Source organism: Myzus persicae, unplaced genomic scaffold (genome assembly GCF_001856785.1).
Source record: "Myzus persicae strain clone G006 unplaced genomic scaffold, MPER_G0061.0, whole genome shotgun sequence".
Taxonomy (NCBI): Eukaryota; Metazoa; Arthropoda; class Insecta; order Hemiptera; family Aphididae; genus Myzus; species Myzus persicae.
The window spans coordinates 1,184,058-1,211,462 of record NW_019101352.1 but is presented as its reverse complement, the minus strand read 5'-3'; the positions used below and the strand labels follow the sequence as shown (position 1 = coordinate 1,211,462).

Below are 27,405 nucleotides of genomic sequence, written 5' to 3'. Positions count from 1 at the left end.
ACTAGGTTTTACCTTAATTTCAAAAAAATTATCATTAATCACAATGGATGAAACTTGAAGAGAGGTTTTCATTATATCACATGTGTATTTTAGAAAAAAAGGTGATTGAAAATAAAGCAATTAATGAAATAAAAGGACGAGGAAAAAATGTCTTATAAAAAAAAGACATAAAGGTAGGTCTTGTTAGTATATGCAGAATAATTAGTTTTTCCTAACACCTCAGACCTATATATTCTATTTTGTTAAAATAAATTTGAGAAAAAAAAAATAATAGGTACCTAATAATTCTAAATATAAAATATCATTTATAAATAGTTGTAAACATAATTAGTAATAAATAATAATTTAATTATTTTGTTGGATTATATCTGTACATGGTCAAGTGGGGCCGGCTTTAGTATACAAAAAGTAAATCACAATTACATATCAAAGCTTTCAATTTATTTGTATGTAAGTAGGTACTTACTACCTTCACTCCAAGCCATAACTAGAGAGCTTTAGATAAACATATTTAGCTTTGTTAAAATAGTTTGCTGTGTATAACATGTTAAGTAATAGTTAAAAAAATTAATTTTATGTTAGAGAGGAGAGGAGAAAGGATTAAGCTACAAATTAACCATCTATATTTTTCGTATTTCGTTGATAAAGTAATATATTTTTTTGTTTGCTATTTAATTAAATCTTGAGTTATTAAAAGTTTTTGAAAAATACAAAAATGTATCTTGTTTTTTTTTTTCATTTGCTTCTGTATAGCTTTTGTTCCATTGTTTTTTTTTCCTGTTACCATTACACATCATGTGTAAGTCAGAAGAAACAATGAAACTGGTGTGCCACGTTTTGCCTTTTTCTAACAAATAAACAACATAGTAAATTTGTGTACAACAGTACGAATTGTGTAATGGTAGTTACAATATTAGAGTGAATTGAACTATTATCAAATATAAAAAGAAGATTATTGTCTAAAGTCTCTTGTAAGCTTTTTATTTTTAAGCGAGTTATGATTATTTAAGATATTAAAATTTAAAGGTGCTTTTTATTGGTTTAAATATTTAGTAAAAACCAAGGGGAGAACAGATGTTCTTACCTTTGAGTTTGATTCTCTCTATCATTAAAATTAACACATATTGCTGAATTTAATTTATGTTGTCCATTTGTTGACAATACACATTTGGGTGTATTGTGTGACGCAGTCATGTTTATAATGATGATAAACCATGATGCACAGCATATATTTCAGTAACTTAATACACTTAATTCCCATAGTATAAATATAAAATAATAAAATTATTTTGCAACTATAAATATATCAATTTTCGTTTTATGTTATTGCTTATACCATAATGTTACCAACCCCCTTATTTATTAAATAATACAAATGGTATACAACATAATCATTAGGTAAAAGTTCTAGAAAATCTAACTACTCATCATTTATAAATAAATTCATATAAGATTGATTATATTAATAGCAATTTTTATTTCAATCTAGTAATCTATTATTTTAAATTTTTAAATAAAATTAAAATAAAACTATCTAAACACTGTATTAAAATTCTGATTCTTCTATCGTTTTCAGAATAAAAATTCAATGGCATAATTATGAAGAAAATTGTCATAGTGTGAAGCCTAGCAACTTTTCATCTGTAGCTTAGAAATGATGTTACTTGGCTATTGTAAAATATAATGTCATAAAATATTAATTATTTTTTCATTCTATTTTCACTAAATAATTTTTAAAAGTTTTTAAGAACTACAATAATTAATATTTAATAATAACTTGAGGAGAAATGTTTTGTGTTGTGTGCTTCTTTAATAATTAACTATATTTAACTGTGTAGTTAACTGAAATCTAAATCATGAATATTATTTAGATTGTTTTCTATCTTTTACTTTCTTTTTATTTGACATTGCACACCATAAACGCAATGAAATAAAATATATTACTTCAATTGCACTGAGAAAGCTAAAACCCATGAACAGTCCTAAAAGTCCTCCTGTGTTGGCTGAAAAAAAATTGTGTTTTTTAGTAATTTTTAATTTATCATTTATTTAACTAAAACGAATAGGCGCATAAATGTTTATTATTTATAAGCACCATGTTAAAACAAATCTATGACAAAAAAAAAAAACTATAATATTCTATTATAACTTAATATATAGTTATTATTTTATTAACATAATTGTAGACTTACATAAAAATTCTGTAAATCCAAACAATTCCCCTTTTGTAAAACCAGTAAATTGAGTTTCTTCAAAAAAAAAGTGAATTACAGCCATATTTTTTCTAAAAGAAATATTAAACACATAAAGTTACTAAGTCAGTATAGAGGTTGTATAATATTGGACATGTTAAGGGCAATGGAAATAATTGGAGAATTATATATATTGCCTGGGCATTGTATAGACACCTGCATTTTTAGCAGTTTGAAAATTATTCAAGAATTTTCTATATTGTCTGGGCATTTTAATAGATTGCTCGGGCATTATACAAAATAGCCAATTTACCGAGGGCAATATGAACTTAAAAAATATTGCTATGTTTACTAAAATAACTAATATGGAACTAAATTACCAATTTAACTGCCTGACCGATTTATCAAGGTATAATAAAGATGCAAATTCATTCAATTACAATTCACATATTTTTGATTTACTATCAACTATAAAGGTAATAAAGTTTTAAGATAGTAAATTCACTAGATTATTTTTAAACTTTAGGTGAGATCTTACGTACTTTATCGAGTTTATTATACTTTAATCTTGTATGACATTTTGTTATGTACTCATATTGTCAAAAAATGCAAATGAAAAGCTGCAGGATGCCTTTGTACATCAAAATTCCACGGTAGTAATCTATGTTGTAATAAATAATAATAAAATATAAAACCTTTCTTTTTTTTTAATGTTTAATTAATAATTTTTTTTTTTCATGGCTTATAGGCCATAAAAACTTTTTGTCCCTTCTTCTTAATTCCCCCCCCCCTACTCAGTTCCCAATCATCCACACCTTTAATTAATTTTTGCTGTTTACAATCTTTCCAGATCTTTGTTTACTCTATCCAGCCATCACTGACGGACCCCTCTAGAGGCCTCTTTGTGTTGGATTTATTGATTACTACTTTATGAATTAGCATATCCTTAACTAATTATTGTATTTTTAATTTATATAATAATATTGTAGTAATCCATGTTGTAATAAACAATAATAAAATATAAAATATTTCATGTTTCATATTTCATATTGCCTGTTAGTATGCCTGAGCCAAGTGTGGTAATTTCTACTTTGGGCATTCTATACATTGACCGGGCATTTCATAAAATACTTGATTTTCTACATTGCCCGTGACATATATATTACTATATAACTATGTACAGTATGATTCAGCAAGAATGCTCATCCCCATTTTTTCTTATAACAATCTATTCATTCAAATTTTGGTTTTTGAAATTTTTAAATATTCTCATAGATATTTGACTATATTTGCAAAATCTTGCATTTTTTTCTTACTTAAGGTTTTCCTGTGGTGATAAAAACTTCTGTTTTTCAAATGAGAACCTCTTCCCCCCTTTTTCACTGTAAATTAATTTGTGAATCATTTTTTGAAACATTTTGATGTACCACATTCAAAATTAAAATGAGTAGTTTCTTAGTTATTAAATATGTTTGTATTAGGATAATGTCCTCAAAACTGGTTTTTCATAAATATGAAATAGATATAAATTGGATCTAGTATTTATTATACTTGGGCTATTTTTACAGATTATTAATATTCATAGATTAATATAAATCACTACAATTTTCAAATCACCATAGCCCTCATATCTTATAAACTAACTACTACGGACATTTTATCCTTGGAACACAAAGTTAATAACTCTCAAGACAGAAATTACTCGTACAAATTTTGATATGCCAAAAATTTCAGAAAAATTATCTACTGTATGGTTTTTAGTTGAATAGGGGTGTTCACAATTGAAAAATAGAAGTTCACATCTCCGCAGGATACTCCTCAAGTAGTACAAAACATCTTAAGAATTCAAAAATATGATCTTCAAGTATATTGAAAAATTTTAAAAATCATATTTTGAATAACTGCATTATTGAAGAAAAATATCGTGAGCATACTTGGTGAATCACTCTGTATAATCTGTACATATTATATTGTCAATAATAATTAAAAGATTATATGTACTTAAAGGAGCACACAACACAAATAAAAAAATTCTTTAAATTTTTTTAAATGTTAAATTATTGTAGTTATGGTTATATGAAATGATTTTGTGAAGATACGATGTAAAAAAAAATATTACTTTAAGAGATATTAAGAGATGTAGAATAGCCGCGTGACGTCACTGGGCCGGAGTCATTGTAATTTATCTTATACGTGTAAAAGTTCCTTGATTCACACAACGATTTATCAACCAAAACATTTTCTTTTTAAAATTTAATTGACGTATAAATGTGTGGTTTTATGTGTTTAAGACGATGCAAGAATCAGAATTTCAATATGACGTTTAGTTTTTTAAGTATTAAAAATCTTAAAACAGACATTTGGTTAAACGGCGGACTCGTTGTTTGAACGCTACGCGCCGCTCGCCATGACGTGTGGTTTAACCAAAATGTCTCTTTTAAGATTTTTAATATTTAAAAAACTAAACATCGTATTGCAATTCTGATACTTGCATCGTCTTAAAAACATAAAACCACAAATTTACATGCAAATTAAATTGCAAAAATAAAATGTTTAGGTTGATAAATCGTTGTGTGAAGCGAGGAACTTTTACACGTATAAGATAGGCAATTACGATGACTCTGGCCCAGTGACGTCAAACATCTTTTTTCAATTGCTCATAAAGTCATAACTTATTGAATAATGTGAGTAGAAACGTAAAACCTGTACCATTATCCTTAGAATTGAACATTCTTTCAAATAAAAAAAACTTATTTTTTGTGTTGTGTGCTCCTTTAAGGCTTTTAGAAAAACATAACATATAATAGAGCTAGAGCATAGTAATAACAATTAATGGTAGGTAAATCACAATTTTTAGAAAAAAAACGTTTGATATTTCCTCAAATGCACAGAAAAACACTGAATCATGTTTATGTTTTGGGACTTTGGTAGTAGCTGTTCTAATGTAACAAAATGTAACATTTGGGTAGTGCAAAAAAAAGGTTTATCGCTTAACGTAAAATTGGTTAACAAAATACTGTATAGATATGAATTAATTGTATAATGTTCAGATACCATTGCAACTGTAACACGAAAAGCGTGAAAATAATTGAATAACGATTAATTGAGATAACCTAATTATCATTAATCTATATAATTCTACATATTGTTTGATCACTATGGCAATTCTGACGACCAGGGGAAAAAATGTTATATTATGCAGCCCAAAAACATGGTTAACATATGTTGAAAAAGTTGTAGTTTTTTTTGATAAATTGTTATGTGGAAAAAGTAAATATTTTAACAGTTTATTATAGTTTATAATTTATAAACTATTTACATTTGCTTTTGAGTTTCAAACATAATACCTATAAAAGTTCTTAAGGTCTCGATCAATATCCTAAAAAAACATGTTATTTTTTGTCTTTTTAAAAGTTTTATGTTACGGCCAGAATTTTGATGCATGTAAAAAACTCACACTAAAAATTCCTTAGGTACCTACATGTATTCTGTATTTATTACGTTTTCAAGATTCTTGATGACTATGCTATATTTTTAAATATGGTCTCGTACATATGTACAATATACAATTGTATATATAATATATAATTATTAATTACACATACAATATATAAATACATCATAATGTGTGGATACTGGGTACCTACCTATGTATTTTGTTTAGATTCTGTAAATGAGCGGAGTAAATATATTGATTTTATAATGAGTGTTTTTTTCATTTGATTATAATAATATAATATGTGGATTAATAAAATATAAGTACTGTAATGGTGTTTCACCACATAGGTATATATTATTAAATATTTTATGGTAATTTCGTTATGAATCTAGAACGTTTCCCCTCGTTGGGAAGCCCAACTTTTATTTGGACGTTTTCCGAGAATTATTACGGAAAGCTACTGTGCTAAAGTTCAAAATTATTATTGATGTACCTCAATTGCTTATCTGTAGAGCTTCAATGAAAAACCATAATATACCTACCTATAATAAGATTCATAATGCCGTTTTTGAGATAATTGGCTAGTAGAAATGTAAGATAAGTTATAATTGCGACTTCTAGTTTTTGACTACCTGTACCATAGGAACACTTGGACTTTGCGGCATAGTGATGAAAATATAGCTACAGTAAATATTTATTTTTGGTAGAGTTTTTACAACTGAAATAATGACAACTTTCTCAATGTCTATTAATATTTGTAGTCAAAAGTCAAAACTTCACTATTTGAAAATTGTTAGCAAATAATAAAGCATTTCGGTATAAATTTGTTTTGTTTTATTTTGAAGAAGTATAAATTTAAAAGAATCTGTTCCTGAGCGCATTTTAACCACGAATAATGAAATATGAAATCTTGTCTGTAGGTTTAGTTGAAAATTTTCCACCCATACATCTATATTTGACGATTTTAACACTCGCACATTTTCAAAAAATAAAAAAATTATAATCCCATTTTCATTATTTGCATCGCCATATTTTAAAAACAACTGAGGATTTCACTTCCCGTTGTTTTCCTCATACCAGCCACTTTCAGCCTATTCGCTGGTAATATGCAGTGTGGATTGGATGATTTTTTACTCTTCTTAAGCTTCATTCTACGTGGATTTCTGCTGTTATTAACAGATTTGCTTTGTTACTTATCTAAATTTACCATTGTTTTGGGAAGTATAATAATAATTAGAAATTAGAATTGTATAATACAAGTCGCTTCAGAATGATTTTTGGAACACAAATGCACTTTACCAACCTCCTCGCGATACACCGTAATTGTTTTTTAATGCTTAAAATAATGGTATAAAAATAGTTTAACCGGAAACTATTATTTTATAGAAGTATTATATAGTCATTTCAAATTAGCGATGTTATGGTAAACAGTATGTATTGCTCAACGCGTATAACACTACAGTGAACTATGTTAATTTTGGGCGTTTGAAATTTCGACTTAGTGACCTATTGGGGAAAATTTAAAATATAACAAGTAGTCTCGAAACTTGCAATGCCTACTCTTGCTGCTCGAAGCGCTTTTAACAGTTACTTGGAATTTTAAATTTTGACCTCCCGAATGCAACAATTTTATTCACTTTCCCATCGGAAAAGATGCAGAAGTTTATTAAATTAAAGCACTATTTCTACTTCTTATCGTGTAAACAGACAAAAAACACTTCATTGAAACATCAATATATACATTGCTCATCTTAGAATCTAAAATTAGATTAGATACTCACTTAAAATAAGTGGGAGTTCTTCCAGCTAAAAATGTTTGCTTGATTTTATAACTATTGGCCAAAGGTGACGATGAATGTACTTTATTATATCCAATCCAATGGCATCCTGGTAGGCAAGTACAATTCGGTAAATATGTCCCATTCAATAATTGACTCATATTTGTTAACGGTGAGCTATAGCGTAGTTCTATTGCCACTTAAAAACGAATAAAGTTAATTTATTAGTTAGGTCTATGTATATTAGGGTAGATACGTAAAATTACAATCAACATTTTTTTTTTAATCAAGGAATAAAATAATAGTAATAATAATATAATTTAATATAAAGTAGTGAATGTAATGTTGTAAATGTAATTGTTAATGCTATTTAATGTGTATTGATGATATCTATTCGATAAATAAAAAGGAGAAATAAGTAGCTGAATAGTAGATGTTAAGTGTACCCCGTCATTGAATGAGTCACTATAAGTAATGTATATATTGTGATAAATGATTATCATCGCATACGAAAAACGATTCTGTGGGAAGACGGTCGGTCAGCCTCTATTACTAAATTTATCTTGGCTAGAATATACACATATTTATATTACTATTAAAGTTATTTAATTTACCATTTTGATATTAGACACTAATACAATAGACGGTAAGTCAACTTTTGACAAGAACTTTGCGTTTGAATTTGTGGAAATATCGTTTCCGTAAAAATGTTATCTAATTTCGTCCTAATTTGAACTTTAAGGGTCTATTAAAAAATCGTGTCCATGTATCCTCAGTATTTTAAGTATATTTAGGTAATAACAACTTATGAAGAACATTTTAACCAATTTTCAACATTTTTAACCGTACGATTTTAGAGTATAAAAAAACTATAAAAGTAAGAAATTGTCAAATTTCTATAAATAGCTCAAAAATAGGCAAAATATTTTTAAAACTACATCGTATATAGAAAATTATAATTTAAACATTTATGACTGTTCCAAGTATCTACGGCTATTTGATTTTTCATAAAAATTCCTGTTTTATTTAAAATTTGTTTGGTTTTTCCAGGTTATTTTGAAAAATAAATTTTCGGATTTTTTTACTGTTAATCCCCTTCTACAGGTACAAACTGTATCCTACTTGCTACCAGAGACTACCCTTAAAGGGTAGCACAGGAAAATCTTAGCATTCTTACTGATCTTAAAGCTTATAACAGAGAAAAAAACCACATCTTTGTAAAATCAATATATTAGCCCAAAGTCTAAAAAAAGTTTAAAATAAGTAGGCAGTTATTATACACTAATTTTTGATTCAAACTTACATTTAGCTTTATTCGAACATTCTTCATCCCTTTTCCCACAAATTCTCGAGAAACTGTCTTCTAAAAATATAATGAAACATAATATCAATAGTCAATAGAAAAAAACAAATAACAGCCTAAACCATGGTAAATTGTTCACAAAATTTTCAACTTGAGTCATAATCATGTTAGGGTTAATTATACTTTTGGTGATTACAACATTATTTCCACTCATCAATACACATTTAATTTTCATGTTTCGTTTATTAAGTCACATATATTAAATGAATATGCACTGTTCATCTTACACTTAACAACTTACATTTATCCATATAATTAGCAATTGATTATAAAATATTGCAGGAGAAAAATTTAAAAAAAAATGCAAATATTATAATAAATCTCATCATTGTTTTGCTTAAGTATTTTGAACATGCTATTGTGTATAGAATATAATTGTAAGCCTTTACAATTTATGTTTTCTGAGTTGCAATTTTTAGAATTTTAACTTAATGGCTAAAAAACGGTTAAGTGGGTGACGCTTTGCTGTACAGTAAGTTACAAGTGGTTCACTGTAATGGGCAGCGTGTTATATTTTATTCAATGATATAATATTATTCTTAGCAGAGAATAGTTTGTTGGCCTATGATATTTTATATTATATTTATATTGTTATTATTACTACTGTGGCCAGTAGGCTGAATTAATATTATTTGCATATCATCATATTTATGTATTATATTATACTTTAAAAGTTTTAAGCACCCACGAATAATATTTTTAAATTACGAGTGTAACTAAAATCGTTATTATTGGTTATTTAATATTTACTATTGTCAAAATTTGAACTTAAAATAACTATGAAAAAAAACTGTTTTTAGATTTTTAGATTTTTTGGTTGTATGTAGAACTATGTTAAAATTATCGATTCTTATCAATTAAAGTTGAGCATTTTATAAATTTTTAACTACAAAATAATTTGTAAATTTGAAATTTTGAATGCTTATAAAAAAAAAATTGTGCCTTTAAATTTTTAATATTTTTCAACTGCTATGTAACAATATTATATCAGGAGTCTTGTATTAAATTTTAAAGCTTTTTTACAAAACAAATAACATTTAATTGGCATTCATTGGAAAATAAATATTTATGTCCATGAACAGTAAAACACTAATCAAAATTATGGAAATTTCAAGTACATACGTTTATTCCTTTTCGAATTACAACAAAATAGGAAAATCACACAGTGTATAGGTATATCCAATTTTGTAAAAATTTGAACTTCAAAAGCTCATAAAAATTTAATTTGACTTTCTATTGGCCATTTTTTTTTTTTATGAATGTAGACAGACTTATGAGAAATCCTGTGTTCAATTTTCAAGTCTTAGGTAAGAAAAAATTTTTTATCGATATTAATTTTAAAAAAAAACTAACATAAATCATACGCCTATAAATAGTTCAACATCAGTCAAAATATTTTGAAAATGTTATTGTGTATAAAAAACGCTAAAATAAGCATTCAGTAAAAATTTAAAGTACTCTACATTCATTTTTTTAAAGTTACTACACCAAATAACAAAATCGATTTTGCATAAAAATTAAAGTTTTTCTTGATTTTTGATTTTTGTTTTTCTCTGGTGCTTTAGAAAACTACAGGAAAATTTTTACTCTTGACCCTCAAAGTACCAACTAGATTCACTTTCCTAACAGAAAAGATGCTGTTGAAGAAAATCGAAGCACTTTTACTGTCTCAAAAGGTTGACACATACACAAAAAATAATTTAATAACATATCATTGTAAAATCAATGCATTTATCGCTCCACTCCGCTCAGAATCAAAAAACACACATTTGAGATCTAAACATTTTTTACTGATCCTAAAGGTAAATAAAAACACCTCACTGTAAATCCAATACAAAATTAAAACTAATTGATAGTAGAAACTAGAAATTATAATGGTCTGTAAAACCTTATTCATTTTAATAATTCCCCAGCACTAGACAAAGCATGTTGACCAAATAATACATTAAATAGTATAATCGTACTTGGCATATAATACATGACGCATTGACAAAATGCTAATGTAAAATTAGCTTCACATTCTAGTATACAGTTCCGTTGAGTATAAGTTCTATAGAATCTCAATTGTTTTTCTGCTGAATACACACATTGACGTTTTTCTTTTTCTATCTCAGCTAACATTGGTGTAGCCATCCCTACTGTAGGGTGGATTTCCAATGATGTTTCTCTTCCTGGTGATACTAAACTACCAAATGATGATATTTTTGGAGTTTCTACAGGACTGTGTAACATCACCTAGAATATAATTTATTATATACACATATTATTACATAATAAAATATTATATTTATAGTCCTGATTTTCATTTTTTTTCATAATAGTTTACTATCCTTGTTGAGTGTAAGTAGTTTGATGGTAATATAAAGAACAGAGTTCATAAAAAAATTGTATTTTAGCGTTATTTCATGACTTCATCGATGTATTGTAAATTTTGCGAGAAAAATAATTATTTATTTTATTTTTAAGTTGGTTGCATAAATTAAGCATCCAATAATTAATTAAAAACAAAAATAATTAAAGTGTTTATCAGTATATCAAAGCAATATTTTATTGTACATAGCATAATATATTTTAGCATAATATAAGAATATTTTTAGAACTTACGAATCAGGATACCAATCTTGTAAATTATTTGAGTTATGGTGCAAAAAAAATTATTATATTATGTAGTATTTAGAATACTCTTCTTAAATAAATTATTTTTAAAGTAGGTATACATTTAAAATATTGTTTCATGCGTATTTGTATTTTATACCCTACTGTAGGGTGGATTTCCAATGATGTTTCTCTTCCTGGTGATACTAAACTACCAAATGATGATATTTTTGGAGTTTCTACAGGACTGTGTAACATCACCTAGAATATAATTTATTATATACACATATTATTACATAATAAAATATTATATTTATAGTCCTGATTTTCATTTTTTTTCATAATAGTTTACTATCCTTGTTGAGTGTAAGTAGTTTGATGGTAATATAAAGAACAGAGTTCATAAAAAAATTGTATTTTAGCGTTATTTCATGACTTCATCGATGTATTGTAAATTTTGCGAGAAAAATAATTATTTATTTTATTTTTAAGTTGGTTGCATAAATTAAGCATCCAATAATTAATTAAAAACAAAAATAATTAAAGTGTTTATCAGTATATCAAAGCAATATTTTATTGTACATAGCATAATATATTTTAGCATAATATAAGAATATTTTTAGAACTTACGAATCAGGATACCAATCTTGTAAATTATTTGAGTTATGGTGCAAAAAAAATTATTATATTATGTAGTATTTAGAATACTCTTCTTAAATAAATTATTTTTAAAGTAGGTATACATTTAAAATATTGTTTCATGCGTATTTGTATTTTATAATCTAATACTTTTATTTAAACGCCTTATAGCCTTTGTTCGAATCATGAATATTATTTTTCTTTGTACTCAGAAATACCTAATATTATTGAAGTGTTGTAATTGTATACCTGATGTTCTGCTGTAGCCTTCTAAAATAAATTCGATCCAGCGTTGTAGATTATTTTCGTGTAAATAAACCTTATTAGTTATATTGTGACAAGAATTGAAAAATAAAAATAATATTCTCATAATCGGCTGTCGCATACGGTTTTGAACTATTGCAGTTTAGTGTATGTTACTGTAAATTACGATTAAGCCTATACTTTTTAGCAACACGATTGAGCATCGAATATTGGATGTGACGTTACCATGCACATTTCCGAAATTTTGTAATTTATTATTATTACCAAGTATGATATCAAACTTATACGAGTCGTGAGCCATATCAGCTTTATTGACAATATTATCTAGTAATAAATATTTGTATTATCCGTAATATACTGACCGTTAAAGATGTAACATTTTAATTAAGCATCGGGGGAAAATATAAGATAATTTAGATAAGTAATAATTAAAAATTTGTATAGAAATAATTTAATGTATGTAGTGTTTGATCACCTGTAATAGTCGTGTCACATAGTGCGTTAAAAAAAATTTTCAGTTAATTTTAGATTCTGAGTAGAGCAGCAAATAGCAAATAAATGTGTTTTTTTTGTGCTTGTGTTTAAATAAAATGTTTGTATATTTTGTATTATAATCTAATTAAATGATCATAAAATAATTCCTTTAAAATAATTTACTTATAAAATAGCCGCTTGGGATTAATTAACAAAATAAAAATAATTTTAAATGTGGTACTTATAACTATAGATAATAATATAATGATTAATAATAATATAAGAACCTCGCTTTTCTAGCTTTTAATTCAGAAAACGGTTTGATTGCTTTTTCATAGTTATGTCGCAAATACGTTTTATTAATTTAAGTTTAGAGAAACTTCATTCACCGGATGCTACTGTAACTGGAATCGTTAATAATATTCTTAGAGATATCCATGTGTAAATGAATGTATTAACTAATTTCATCGTGTATAAACTGGAGGACTTATTTTAATGATCCTTTGCTAGTTGGTAAAATTGAACTCAGATATTTAATTTCACTGTAAAGCTCTACGGCATTTATATCAGCATTATCTCCTTCCGCGAGTGCTCCATGTAGATCTTTACACTTTACAGCATGCCAAAATATTAACTAAAGAAATTAACTCGTCGGCTTTGAAAAATTGGATAACGGCTCATCGCTTATATCAACTGAATTGTTTTAAAGTGTACTATTTATTATCATAACGAACGAAAGTTTAACTAGGTAGGAGAGATTAACATTGCTTCATTACTAGGTTTTCCGGGTGAATTAGAAATATTTTCATCTATATCATTAATTGAACATAGCATCCGATGTTGAAGTGAGTCATAGTAGATTTGGAGTATTATTACTTTTAAAATATTTATTCATTATTTCTGCATTTTTAAAAATTCTAATTCAGCTTGGGTTCTACGCTTTCTGGGCTCGTGACGGTTTTTCTATTTTTGTCTGCATGGTAAAACTAATTCTACCTACAATTATTTATTTATTTAGATTCGGGTATTTAGGTTGAATAAATTAATAAACAAATAAAATATTAATAATGAATAATAATGTTTCTTAATACGGTTTTATAAGTACCCTTAAAACAAAAAATACAAATATGTATAAGTAATTATTACCTGTTGGTTCAGAATAGCACCGTACCTACATACTGTAAAGCGAAAGCTCGTAAAAACAACCAACATTTTTTTTAGTAATACTCTATTCATCTACGCCATATGCGACAACGGGAAAGACAGTGCTGTATGTGTATTAGCGAGTAGCGTGTAATCGTTCTCCCATTAGTAATGAATTTATTTATAAATGAGTAAATCATAATTATTCTAAATACGTAAATATTAGGTATCAAAAGATAATCGATGAACGAGTCGCGACTTTTACACACACATAATATTAGGTGTTTTAATTAGGTGCATACATTATTTTTAAACTAAAACTAGCATGTACCTTCAATTAAAGCTATATTAGATAATACATATTTCAAATTGTGTAAATAATTGATAATGTTATTCGTTTATGGGGCTCAAAAGATAAATTAAATTGAAATATAATTTTCAGTTTGACGCCTCTTATTATAACTTTCGCCGGCCCTGCCTACATCATTTGTACTACTTTTATTTAATATTTATGTTTAAATTATTTTCTATGCCTTCTAATACTTTTTTTATAATATTTACATATTTTTTATTTTTTATTCTTTATTTTATGAAAAATTGGTACATATATTGATTTTTTATTACAATAAAATCTGTTCCCTAGTTATAACTATGGCTAAGAATGTAATTTCCTTTAAAAAACCTAAAAAACACTAAACAATTAAATTATGACTTTCATATGTTATTTCAAATATAAGTGTTGATCCAAAAAATATTTTTTAGTTAAATTGTTTTGCAGAACTTAACAATTTTTAATCTTCTACAAGGACTTTTAATCTAAAAAAAATAATTATTTTCGTATGATTTTCAGATTTTTATGCCGTACAAAAATGTACGATCAACAATATTCGATTATTTAAAATCCTTATAAGCACGTAACAAAATTAAAAAAAATTTAAATAACGACCTTAAAATTGAAAATAAATTGTTAAAAAATGTGAAATGAAAACTTCTTATCATGATTTCAAAAAACATGAAACGTATTTGTCATACAACGAGCATCGCTTTGGAAAAAATAATGCCAAGTGCTCTAGTTGTAACTTACTATTAATTACTATACAATATAGGTAATAACAAAATAACTCGTTTCACATAATATTTTGTATGAATTTGTTTTTTTTATACGCTACACTGATCACTATTATAGAGTCTAGTATTAGTGCTAAACATTTCGACGGCATAATTTATTAGTAGGTGCTTATTTAGAATATTACATTACATTATAATTTATAAATAATATTTGATATTTCTGATTATTAATTTTCTTTTTATAAAAAATAAAATTTACAAAACAAAGTATATTTAATTTAAATCCATGTGGTCTTATATTATAGGCGAAAATTTAAACTCATTGTGTAACTTAGTTAAAAGTAAATTAAATTTATAATTCATTAGGGCCCAGCCTATCAGATAGCCAGATAGGTAATAATATATATGTATAAAAGTAATATGGTATATGCAGTGTACTATAAAGTCACTAATCTCAATGGTCGAGTTTAAACATCAACCAAAAAAAAATAGAAGGTATTAATTAAAGTGAAAATACAAATTAAAAGTATTGTCTTACACGATTGATCTTGGTCTTATAAATTTATAATATTACTTTGAATCCATAGCTGACTTCTGATGAACAATAATATTCCTCTATTTCAGCATCCAAAACAAGAGTTAGTCCTAGATGATTACCGGCGCCCCAGGGCCTCCAAGGTGTATATTCAGCAGGCGTATTCGGCGGGTATCCATTTTCAGGAGTCCAATTTGCAGACGGATTTGGAAAGGTAACATTTAAATCTGATAGATGTTTTGGGTTCCGAAATATATAATCCGGCTTTACTTTGTTGAATGAACAACATATACCTTCGTCTGTTAATGAAGGGTTGAATAGTTCTGAACAAACTTTAGGGTAGTTTGCCCATAGACATGATACAATCATTTCATGACAAGGTTGAGATACTCTGATCATAAATTTTTTTAATGAATCCCAATCGCCTGTGTAATTGTCAATTGACGAATCCATTGTTAATGGATCTTCGTCACAGAAATCACTTAATAGACGTCGGTCAATATTGCTTTCGAGTTTTGAGGATCTATGCGCGAATATAAGTTGTAACACATTATTAATGTATTTTACGAAAATCATTGTAAGTAGGTAGCTAGTTAATTAGGTATACATTACGTTTCTAAAATATTTTGGGCAACAGATTTTCTTGCGTTGTTCATGTTACATATGGTTATGGCGGGAAATGGTATGCTTGTAAGATGTGTTGCTTTTGGCGATAGACTTATAATTACAGGCATGTCTTGCCATTTATGGACCAAGTTAACAATAAAATAAATTGCTGTAATAACTGCTAAGCCAAAAGATATTATCCAAAAACACCTTAAAATTCCATATTGTGCAATTAAAAATATTATTCAATAGTAAATAAAATTCATTGATAATATTTTATTATGTTATTTTTATTTACCTTTCACTTCCACTTAGTTCGTTATTCCCGGCATATCTAAGTCCATGTAAAGTCGTATTCTGTGAGTAATCATTCAACATTCTTCTCCATTTAGTACCGATACTTTGGTGTTTAGATTTAGGTTTTATGTGAATATTAGAATTGTTATTTGTAAACCATTTTGATTTATTCTTAATATCAAAACTATTACGAAGATGTCTATTTAGTGGATACTTGTAAGGTTCAAAGTCTTTAGTGTACATGTTTTAAAAATATTCCTTAAAAACTGTAAAAGAACTTTAAAAAGCAATATTATTCAACATACTTCTAGCACTTACTGATATTGAAGTAGTATTATTATTTAGGTATATCATGTAGTTTCTTGTTATTTTTAAATGTTAAAAGTTGAAACATTATATGCCGTGCAATTCACTCAATGTATAGATTACTTTTAACGTCAAGTTAAATATTTATTAAAAAAAAATTATGTATACATACACCTCTACATAGGTGCATTCAATCCTCAATATATCTTTTAATGTATTACAATGTTATAGGTAAACATGAATGAATCAAACAATATCAAAAAAGTAGAAAATAAAGAGATATCAGAAATTTACAAGTAAGTAAAACAATGCATCACAATAATTAATGAAAAAATATAGTTTGTTTACTTTCTATACTGTAGGGAACTAAAAAACTATGATGTATTGAACACATTTTTACATTTTAATTTTATTAATGGATAATTTTTATGCTGAATGGTTTATGATAAATTTTTAATTAATATATCATATGGTGTTGATATATTTTGAATATTATATATTTTTATTTTATAGAATATTTGAAGAAATATATTTGAAAGCACCTCCTATTTTAAAGGATCTATCAAACAATTCTGTTGATATTGATTATACAGAATCTATACATGAGCCAATTGATTTTAAGAAAAGTATATAATTTTTTTCATAACATTTTTGTAATTTATATAATCAATAATTATTTTATTTTAAGTTGATGCAAAATTTAAAAATGGAGAATACTGCTCCATTACTGATGTAATGAAAGATATAAGGGAAGTATTCTTAAACTGTTATTCATTTTATGGTACTAGAAGTGATCATACTAAAAAATCATTAGAACTTGAAGAACTATTAGAAGAAAAAATCAGCCACCTTGATGAGTAATAATTATTCATTTATTTTTTATTGCATTTCCATAAATAAATTATTTATTTTTAGAAATCATAAATTAATGGCTGATGTTAGTCTTACATTCAATTTATTAAACATGGAAGGAAAACCTAGTTCTAAATTGAGGTATCCAAAAGGTATGTTGTTGATTTATTTTAATTATTAATTATATTGCATATTAGGTACCACATTATAATTAATATATATATATACAATTGTTACGGTTTAGATTGTTATGATTCAGTATTATTAAGAAGTGTTGCACATTGTCGCCCTGAACGATTAAAAAAATATCATAAAATATTATCTACTACTCTTACCACCGATGAAGATAATGCACATATCTTAGAAAAAATTTTAAGTTGGGAAAATGAAGTTTATTTTAATGATGTATTTCATCGATATATCAGTTCAATGTGGGAGGTTAATTACAGTCATTAATATAAGTTAGACAGGTATTTTGTGTTTAGACTGTTAAATCTAAATTAATTTTCTTAATATTTCAGCTACCAGAAATCGGTAATTTTGTGGCTATCTTATTTAAAAAACTTGATCTTGATATTATTAACCAAGGCGAAATTGAAAGAATGTTTTTAATGCCTAAACAATCTACGACTATGGGTAAAATCATGACTACTCTTTTGATGCCAGTAAAAAAAACAAAATTTATTGGTCAAGTCATGCCATATAAGATTTGGTCTGAAAAACTTTCAAGAAAAGTATCAGACTGGTGTAAAGTATACCATTCAAAAAAACAAAATAAAGTCATTGTGAGTAGTGTTTTTTACTTTTAATACAATTTTTTTTAAATATTTATGTAAAATAACTTGTAAAAACAATTTTATATATCAGGTAATGAATTCACTGGGCATCCATCCAGATTTTTGGGCTGTCGTGAGTGAAAAGAATCCTTTAATTGAAAAAGACTATAGTGAACTCTCATATTTCGTGAAAGTTTGGCTTGTTAAAGCACTTTGTGATTATGTTACTGTGAGTTTAACTTGAGACTTTTAAATGTATTAATTATTTCTAAAATATTTAAAGAATTGTTACTCATATGTTATATAGATTTATATTTTATATATTATATTTGTTTTAGATTAAATTTAAAACTATAAATGATATTATAACCAATTGTAATGAAAAACAATGTACAATATGGAAGAATGATTTGGAAACCGAGGAATATTTTTTTTTTGATTCAATGCCAGATTTAAGGATATATTATTACAAAATTCCATATGACGAAGTAATCAATTTTTAATTATAATTTATATAGTTTTTATTGTAATTAAAATTATTATTATTTTTTTTTAGCCAAGTCTTGAATTTCTTGAATCAATAAAAACTGATAAAGAAGAAGTAAAAGTTGAAAGTAATCTAGTTATGAATGGTATGTTAATTTCGGTAACGGTCCAATATGCGACCTACAAATGTTACTCGACCTACCGATACGATTGAGTTGATCTACAGGTTTCTTTATAATAAAAATTATGGGAATCGTATAGTAGGCCCATGGGTATTTGGAAATTGTTGGAAACGGCCAGACTTATTATTAGAACGGCGATTTTTTATAGTAGAAAAATGGGATCGAGAAACTTTTTTACAAATTATTAAAAATGAAATAAAAACTGGAACGACAATTTATAGTGAGCATACTCAACATTAAATCATCATGGATATATTCATCAAACAGTTAACCATTCAGAATTTTTTATTGACCCGGAAACAGGAGAACTCACACTCTCAACAAATTGAAGGCTTATAGAGAATTGTGAAATCCAAATATAATATCAAAAAAATGGGGCGTCTCCTTTACTAGATAAACAACTCCGAGAAGAGTGGTGGAGATCGTGTCAAAATCCAAAAACCATTTTTGATGAATTTTTGACTGATATAAAAAATACGTTTCATAACAAATTAATTGTATTTTACATTTATAACGTAAGTCGCATATTGGACCGTAAATCAGTGTGTAGGTCGCATATTGGACCGTTACCTTAATTTCCTCAAACATCTTTATTAATGATTTATATTTTATACAACTTATACTATATTTATATTGGTGTTTCTTTAGCTTTTCGTTCGATACAAAACGAAAAACATTTTAAGCTAATTGCTGATTCGGTAGAAGGTCTTCGAACTTTTCTTGATGAATTGGATGTAGAAGGGACATCAGTTCCCGAAAATTTGATAAGTGCTCTAGAAAATTTTATTGAGAAAATTGAATCAGAAGAATATAATTTCATTGTCTTAAACAATGATTCTAAAATAAAATTATTTAAGGATTGTGAATCATATCCAGATAGAATTCAAACAGATAAAGATAATGTATCACTTTGGGAAGAGAAAGATTCAAAGTCAATAGCTCAAGGTAATATATATTTTAAACTTACAACTTTAATTGTGTTCTAGTAAAATAGCAATTCTAGTATTCTAGTTGGTTTTTTAGGAGGTCAAATGTACAAAAATTCCAACATCGTTAATGTATAGCATAATTTCTGATTAAAAAGCAAATCAAGTTAGTAAGCGTTAAAAATGAAAAAAGTAGTAATTTTTATGCAAGACTAATTTTTGAAAAAATGTATTTTACTTTTTGGTGTAACTCAAAAATTTAATAATCGTAGACTCTTGAAATTTTCACCAAATACTTATATTAGCATTTCCCACATTCGGTAAAATATTCAAACTATTTTAACTCTTTTTGGGCTATTTATAGCTGTGAACATTTTGTAAATTATTTTTCAGTTAGAATTTGTGGATGATAAGGCAATTATATCAGTACATGAAGACCCTCACATTGCTTCTTTAAACCTTCAAAACCACCTTGACCTAATGTCTGTCTGGTATGATAAATGGCGAGTTAAAGTCAACCAATCAAAATCCATTCATTCTACATTCACTCTTCGTCTCCCAACCTGCCCAGAAGTCTTTCTTAATAACATACCAATCCCTTCATCCCAATCGGTTAAGTACTTAGGCCTAATCCTTGACCGTCGCCTGACCTGTGGACCTCATATCAAAGCTAAAAAACTCGCCCTAAATGAACGACTACGCTCAGTTAAACCACTAATATCCAACAAGCACACTTATTTAAACACCAAACTTCTCATATATAAATCATTAATCAAGCCCATGTGGACTTATGGCCTACAATTGTGGGGCAATGCGAAAGTAACTAATGTAAATAAAATCCAAACCGTTCAAAATAAAATTTTAAGATTAATCACTAAATCCCCACCATATGTCTCCAACTACTCTCTGCACACAGATTTAAACATAAAAACTGTTCATGCTGAAGCCATATCATATTACAAAAGATTTCATAACAGACTTTCATATCATCCTAATCCCCTTATATCCAATTTAGCAATTGAAAATTTTGAAATTATAATATTTTTTGTGTTAACCAAATTATTATATGATAGTGAGAAGTAATCCAAATGGGCATGAATTTAACGTGATAAAAGGGACGGAAATCCCCTACTATTTTTAATATTTTTTACGTACCCTAACTATTTTATTTTACTTCGACACATAGATGATAGTATGGCACAAATTTATATTATAATCCTATAATAATAATATTATTGGGATATAACATTTTGATAAAAAGGCTAACACCATCTCCAATCAGAATTGTTTCTCTGATATAAATATAATGATTTGTAATTGAATTAAAATATAACATACCCATTACAGTTACCTACTCAGTGACAAGGTATGCTCATACCTATTATACTGCGAGTTCTTTGATTTTATACTTTCTATTTACACTATTGTACAAATTATTCAAGCTTATGTTATATTTTTTAAATTTTAGCTCTAAATGAAAATATTATTGTTGAGAAACGTCGAAGAAAATTAATCGTACAGCAAGATTTTAATACAGTTGAATCTGATGAATCTGTTAGTGAAAATGATAAATTTATATCTGATTATACTGATTCCGAAGATGAATGGGGTGCTATGAATCGGCCTAAAAATAAAGTCAAACAATCACTGCAGACCTCTTCTAAACTTCTTGAATTAGAAAAGCAATTATTGGAAGAAGGGAAAATATCAAAATACGATACTAATAATCTGCTTGATGCTAATCAGAATGATGATGAATATATTGGGCAAAGTAAAACATTGGTTTGTTCAAAAAATAAAGATGATATATCACTTTTGGAAGGAAAAGAATCAAAGCCAATAGTTCAAGGTAATATATATTTTTATTTAATAATTATTTTAAATTTAAAATTATAAAGTATTATTATATTTAAATACTCTGTTCATAATACAATTAGGATTGTTGTCTGCGATAGTCAGATGACGTCAACTGCCTTGTTCTTCTGACTTTACAGTGAAGGCAAAGCTGGGCAATTTAGTTATCATTTCAAACATAATATAGAAACGACAAATTATTTCTTCAGTAGAAATGCATTGTGCATAGAAAATTTTGGAATTAAAATACATTAAATATTCATATTATATCAAAGACCTATACAATGCCTAATTTAAAAATAAATATATTTAGTGACATTAATAATGACAAATTACATAATATAATGACTCATAGACCATAGCACCTCTGTGTTAGTTGATAACATTTTTACTCTTTCAGTCAATTTTAGATTCTGAGCTGAGCGATTCTGAAGAGTGTATTGATTTTACAATGAATTTAGTTGATACTTTGGGGGTCAAAAGACGGGAATTTTTACTCAAAATTGGTTTTGGTTTTTTTGCGTAACTCTAGAAAGAAATACCGTAGGTACATGAAATGTTCTCTGAATGTTTAAATGCGTATTTTCTATACACCATTAAATTTTCAAAATATTTTGGTGTATTTTGTATACAAAAGATTATTTTGATGAAACTATAGAGCATAGAAATCTTATTTTTAAGATTTTAAGCACACATAAATCCGGTCTCTAATTAAACCATTTCTACCTTTTAGCTTATTCTTCAAAAATGTACCTCTTTGCTGAATAGGACTATAGGAGAAAGAATAACAATAACAATTAAAATATCTATCATTATATTTTAGGTTGGCTCAGTTATAGTACTTTGGTTTGTATTTTGATTTGTTAACAAGCTAACCATATTTTAACCAAATGAAATTTCAATAAACGTAAATATTTTATACATCTGATAAGATCCTATTTTTTTTTTTTAAATAATTATAAATGTTATAATTTCAATGCTTTTTCAATATTGTATGACATTTATTTTTTGGTCTGCTATGTTGCTTTATGATGCATTTTATTTTCTAGTTGTATCAATGTCCAATACATTTTAGCTTAAAATCTTAAAATATTTGTATGTGTTATTTATATTGATATTATACTATAATTATTCTGAATAATATACCAAATATATTCTATTTATTAAAATCAACAATATTTTATACATTATACTCTTAATTATGTATTATTTTATAAACTATTTAAGCTAATATATTATATTTTTTTTTAGATTTGGCTCAGAATAATGAAGTTATTTTGCAGAAACGCAGAAGAAAATTAGTTGTAAGGCAAGATTTTGAATCTGATAAGTATTATGAATCTGAAGAATACTTTAGTGAACTTGATACTAAATCCATATCTGATTTTACTGATTCTGAAGACGAATGGGGTGCTATGAACCAGCCTAAAAATAAAGTCAAACAACCACTGCGAACCTCATCTAAACTTGTTGAGCTAGAAAAGCAACTGAGGGAAAAAGATAAAATTTCAAAACACAACACAAAATTGTTTGGTACTAATAAGAAAGATAAATCTATCAAATCAGTTGAATTACTACAAACACAAAATGAAGTAAATTCTAGTAATAATATTAATACATTTGTAAATGGTCATAACAAAAGATTAGTTAATATTAATATTATAGATAATGTTCCCAGTTGTGAAGAAGTTGTATTAATTGATAGTGATAAAGAAGAAAACGATAAACCACCTGATGGTTTAAAACGAGGAGAAATTATAAATCTAGATGATGATATGCAAGACGATTGTGAAATTCTTAATGATAATTTTGAAACATCAATCTCTACTTGTACTGAAAATAAAATTAGAAAATTCAATGAACAAGATAGACAGATAGAATCTGCTGTTATTACATTAGAAGATGATGATCAAATTATTATCAGTGATGATGAAGATGATGTTCAATTTGTTTCTATGACTGTAAAACCTAAGAGTTCACCTTTAAATGTGAACAAACCTCGTAGTTTAAAAACTAATTTAGATAAATCATTAAACCCTGATTCTTCAAACAGGCAAATAACACCTACCAACTATAGTAAATATCAAGCCACATCTTCTATCATACATAAACTTTCACAAAATGTTACTATTATGCCAGCAAATGTTCATGTACCAAAAGGTATTGAGGTCACTATGGTCAAGACACCGCAGAGAAGGATAGACTCCCACTTTAATTCAATCAAAAGGAGGTCAAATGGTCATCTACCAAATAACCCTTCAACAGTTAATGTGAAATGTGAAGTTATTTCAAAGCAAAATTTAAATGGAGAAGTTAAGTTTTATATTAGACTACCCAATGGAAAAGAACATCCGGGCCCTAATGAGCTTATCAATCAATACCTAAAACAGCACAATAATCAATTACCTGATTATTGGTTAGTACCTTTACCAGTAGAAGTTGCCAAACAATACGGTATTAACTAAAGGAAATAAAATATCTTTATCTAATATGAAATCCTTATTCTTATGATCTCTACACATTTATTTTAAGGTTTTTTAGGAGTAAAATTAAAGATGTTAAAAGTTTTTTTTTTTGATTTTACAAATCTCATTTTTACATTGTTAATTGTTTATAATGTAAGTTGAATGATATATTTTAATACAAAAAGTAACTGATTAAACTTTATTATTATGTACAAATGTTTGTGATGTTCATTGCAAATAATGAATTTTTGTATTATTATGTTTAATTTCTATCTATTTGTATGATGTATACTATAAGTATGTATGTATGTACTACGTTGACTTCTAAGTTACATGTTAATAGTTAACAGTAATATAAAACAACAATTATTATTATACAATGTATACAATGTTTTGATAAAAATTAGTTCAACTTACCTTGTCCCTACTATATTAATTAAAATATGGCTGAATGTTAGTTCAGTGGGATGTCAATTTCATTTCAGTCAATCATGGCGGAGGAAAATTCAGAACTTTGGACTGAGTGTTGAATATAAAAGTGAATCGGAAATAAGTAAGTGGGTGGCCTTGTCTATGTCTCAAATTATTGTTTTTTTTGTTTTTTTTATTTAGCCTTTATAAAAATTTGGCTCAACAATTAAAGTATCTTACAACTAAACAAAATAAAATAAACAATAGATATAAAAAAATTGTTACAAAAAACATATAATATATATGTTTTATATATATTATTGTTTTTATCTCCCGAAAAAGTTCCCGATGTATTTGAATTTACCTTAGGGGCAATCATGCCATCCAACCCCAAAGTAATTAAGTTTTCAGATTACCTTGTTGACAATTAAATAAGCAATGACCCAACTTATCCTCCTCATTAGTGGGTTGATCAAAGTGGAATTTTAAATTGAAATAGGTACCAATGCGAGTGAATCCTTTTGTAGTTTTGTAGTCATCTAAAAAATGAATTTCATAAAATTCACCCTAATGTTCATATTTTTAGTAAAGTCCTCATCGAATTTTAAAACCAATTTAATGGTATAGGCATATCTCAACAAAAAACTGACAGAATGTTACAAAATGCTATAGATATTGTAATGGATTAATATATAAAAATAATATAAATTGTGTTGAATCATAAAAGCTTACATATTATAACCTAATATAACTACTTATTTTATGATTTTTACTTTTCTTAATCATCTTATATTTTTTACCCCAATGCTAAAGTAAAACGTGGTATTATCTATAACGTCAGTCATATATTACGGATAAAACTAATATTTATTGCTCGGGAACTAATTTATTAAACGATAACATGGTCGATAAAACTGGGTTCGGCTCACGGCTCGTTTAAGTTTAGTATCATAATATTTGGTAATAATTAATTTAAAAAAAATATTTTTTATTTAAATCTAATTTTAAACAAGTTCATGATTAAAGGCGTCGGAACCGGCGTGTTTTTAGTACAAAAACGCGTCTTACAGGAAAAACTATAACGCCCAGTAGAATTGTCAGAATCTGTTAATCTTTTTAAATTTCAAATAAAAAATCATTTTTTAACTCGATTTCTCTTGTAGCTATTTTCTTATTTTATTGTAATTCAAAAACAAATTATTGTAGACTCTTGAAGTTTACACCAAATGTTTATTTCTTCAATTCATATACTTGATAAAATTTTCAAAATATTTTGAACCGTTCACGGGCATTTTCAATTTTTCATTTTTTTTTTTTGCTATAAATGTCTATAAAATTTTATTGGTAGGGTAAAAAAGCATGAAAAATTAATACAAGACTCTTGATAATTTGTTACAATAACAGTTGAAAAATATTAAAAAAATTTTTTATAAGCATTTATAGTTCAAATTTCGACACTATTTATCAAATTGAAAATTTAAAATAATTTTCCGTAATTAAAATATCTAAAAAATATATGAATACAGTTATTTTACAGACATTTTAAGTTCAAAATTGGATAAGATTGCATATTGACACAACGTTTATAATTTTGTTGTAATTCGGTTCCAAAACAGGCCAATTTTACATCATCATATTTAATATTTTTCCAGTATCACTAATAATTTAAGAACAATATTAATTAAAGTTACCGGCTACCATTTTAATAATAAGTAATAATAATATTAAATAACGCAGACTGACGCACCACTTTTTAAATCTGAAATTGATAAAAAAAAGCAAAAAAACCACTCTGTCAGTCTTTCCTTAGAAAAACACAGCATCTTATTCTTAGCTATACCTACCTAGTACCTACCTAATGGGTATCAATAGAAACACATTTCGGAAAAATTAAAATATAACGATATTATTGATACATATGCTGATTTAAAAAGTAGGATGTTTAATTTATAATACATTTTTATAATATTATATTGTCTTACTATATTTATCGGCTGATTTTATCAGTATAAATACCTACCTATATTAAGTTTAACTAATTTAAGTAAATGATTTGTTTTGTTATTAATTAATTTACTTATTTTTATAATTTTAGGTACAAGGTACTATATTTTTTTAGTCTATTTGGGCCCTTGCTCCATTATAAAGGGTCACTTGACGATAATGATATTTTAGGCCCCGCAATTTTACTCTGCCACGATCCTCGAACTTCGTCAAGACGGCCTTCCTATTAATGAATACTTTTATTGACTTAATATAATATTCAACAATCAGAGTGTAGATCGTATAGGCACTAGGCCTACAGGCTACAAGCATGTCTTTTAAGAATGTTTAAAATTCATTATCTTCATGAAAATAAGTTAAAGCAAAATGATGCATAAGTGTGCAACATACACTGCATTGCTGCAGATATGGATTTACTAAGAACTAAGATTAGGTAATGAAATAGATATTATGCACGTATATGCACCTACATATTATTTTAATGCAGAAGATGATAAGTCACACACCACCGGGCATTGGAAAACATACGCATTATTAGATAAATATAGGTACCTATATAGATAAACAAAATGATATGTCTTAACTTTTATTAATAATATTTAATTAATTTTTTATGATAAACGCATAATATAGCCTACATATACATTACTACGCTATACCTTATAAGTAATATGATTACCTTTGTAATTTATGTACACATACATTGATACATTATATATATATGCGCCAGGCGGTGCCTCTGCTATTTTT

The 27,405-nt window shown here is 26.7% G+C and overlaps 3 protein-coding genes across 3 annotated transcripts; 1 reads left to right on the top strand and 2 right to left on the bottom strand.

The window, feature by feature from the left end:
- Positions 1-1,576: 1,576 nt before the first annotated feature.
- LOC111028719 (pickpocket protein 28-like) lies at positions 1,577-16,080 on the bottom strand. The gene is given in 7 exon segments (XM_022307455.1): positions 1,577-1,878; positions 1,880-2,003; positions 2,193-2,284; positions 7,413-7,608; positions 8,713-8,772; positions 10,737-11,007; positions 15,530-16,080. Coding segments are annotated over 7 exon segments (1,320 nt in total). The 5' UTR covers positions 16,067-16,080; the 3' UTR covers positions 1,577-1,838.
- LOC111028718 lies at positions 15,595-24,365 on the top strand. The gene is made up of 13 exons (XM_022307454.1): positions 15,595-15,704; positions 16,931-16,995; positions 17,213-17,325; positions 17,388-17,556; positions 17,615-17,703; positions 17,796-17,989; positions 18,073-18,336; positions 18,419-18,556; positions 18,666-18,815; positions 18,884-18,959; positions 19,644-19,940; positions 21,390-21,770; positions 23,027-24,365. The coding sequence occupies exons 2-13, from the start codon at positions 16,937-16,939 to the stop codon at positions 24,238-24,240; spliced, it is 3,144 nt and encodes a 1,047-aa protein (XP_022163146.1). The 5' UTR covers positions 15,595-15,704; positions 16,931-16,936; the 3' UTR covers positions 24,241-24,365.
- LOC111028720 (pickpocket protein 28-like) lies at positions 16,076-16,924 on the bottom strand. Its single transcript, XM_022307456.1, has 2 exons — positions 16,395-16,924; positions 16,076-16,306 (listed from the first exon to the last, which is right to left on the bottom strand). The coding sequence occupies exons 1-2, from the start codon at positions 16,634-16,636 to the stop codon at positions 16,099-16,101; spliced, it is 450 nt and encodes a 149-aa protein (XP_022163148.1). The 5' UTR covers positions 16,637-16,924; the 3' UTR covers positions 16,076-16,098.
- Positions 24,366-27,405: the final 3,040 nt, after the last annotated feature.

Excerpts from the sequence above, each read along its gene's own strand:
- LOC111028720 (XM_022307456.1), bottom strand. The coding sequence starts at position 16,636 with ATGTACACTAAAGACTTTGAACCTTACAAGTATCCACTAAATAGACAT. Across the intron at positions 16,307-16,394 it reads GAACTAAGTGGAAGTGAAAG|GTGTTTTTGGATAATATCTT; the intron begins GTAAATAAAAAT and ends TGGAATTTTAAG.
- LOC111028718 (XM_022307454.1), top strand. The coding sequence starts at position 16,937 with ATGAATGAATCAAACAATATCAAAAAAGTAGAAAATAAAGAGATATCA. Across the intron at positions 16,996-17,212 it reads GAGATATCAGAAATTTACAA|AATATTTGAAGAAATATATT; the intron begins GTAAGTAAAACA and ends TTTATTTTATAG. Across the intron at positions 21,771-23,026 it reads ATCAAAGCCAATAGTTCAAG|ATTTGGCTCAGAATAATGAA; the intron begins GTAATATATATT and ends ATTTTTTTTTAG.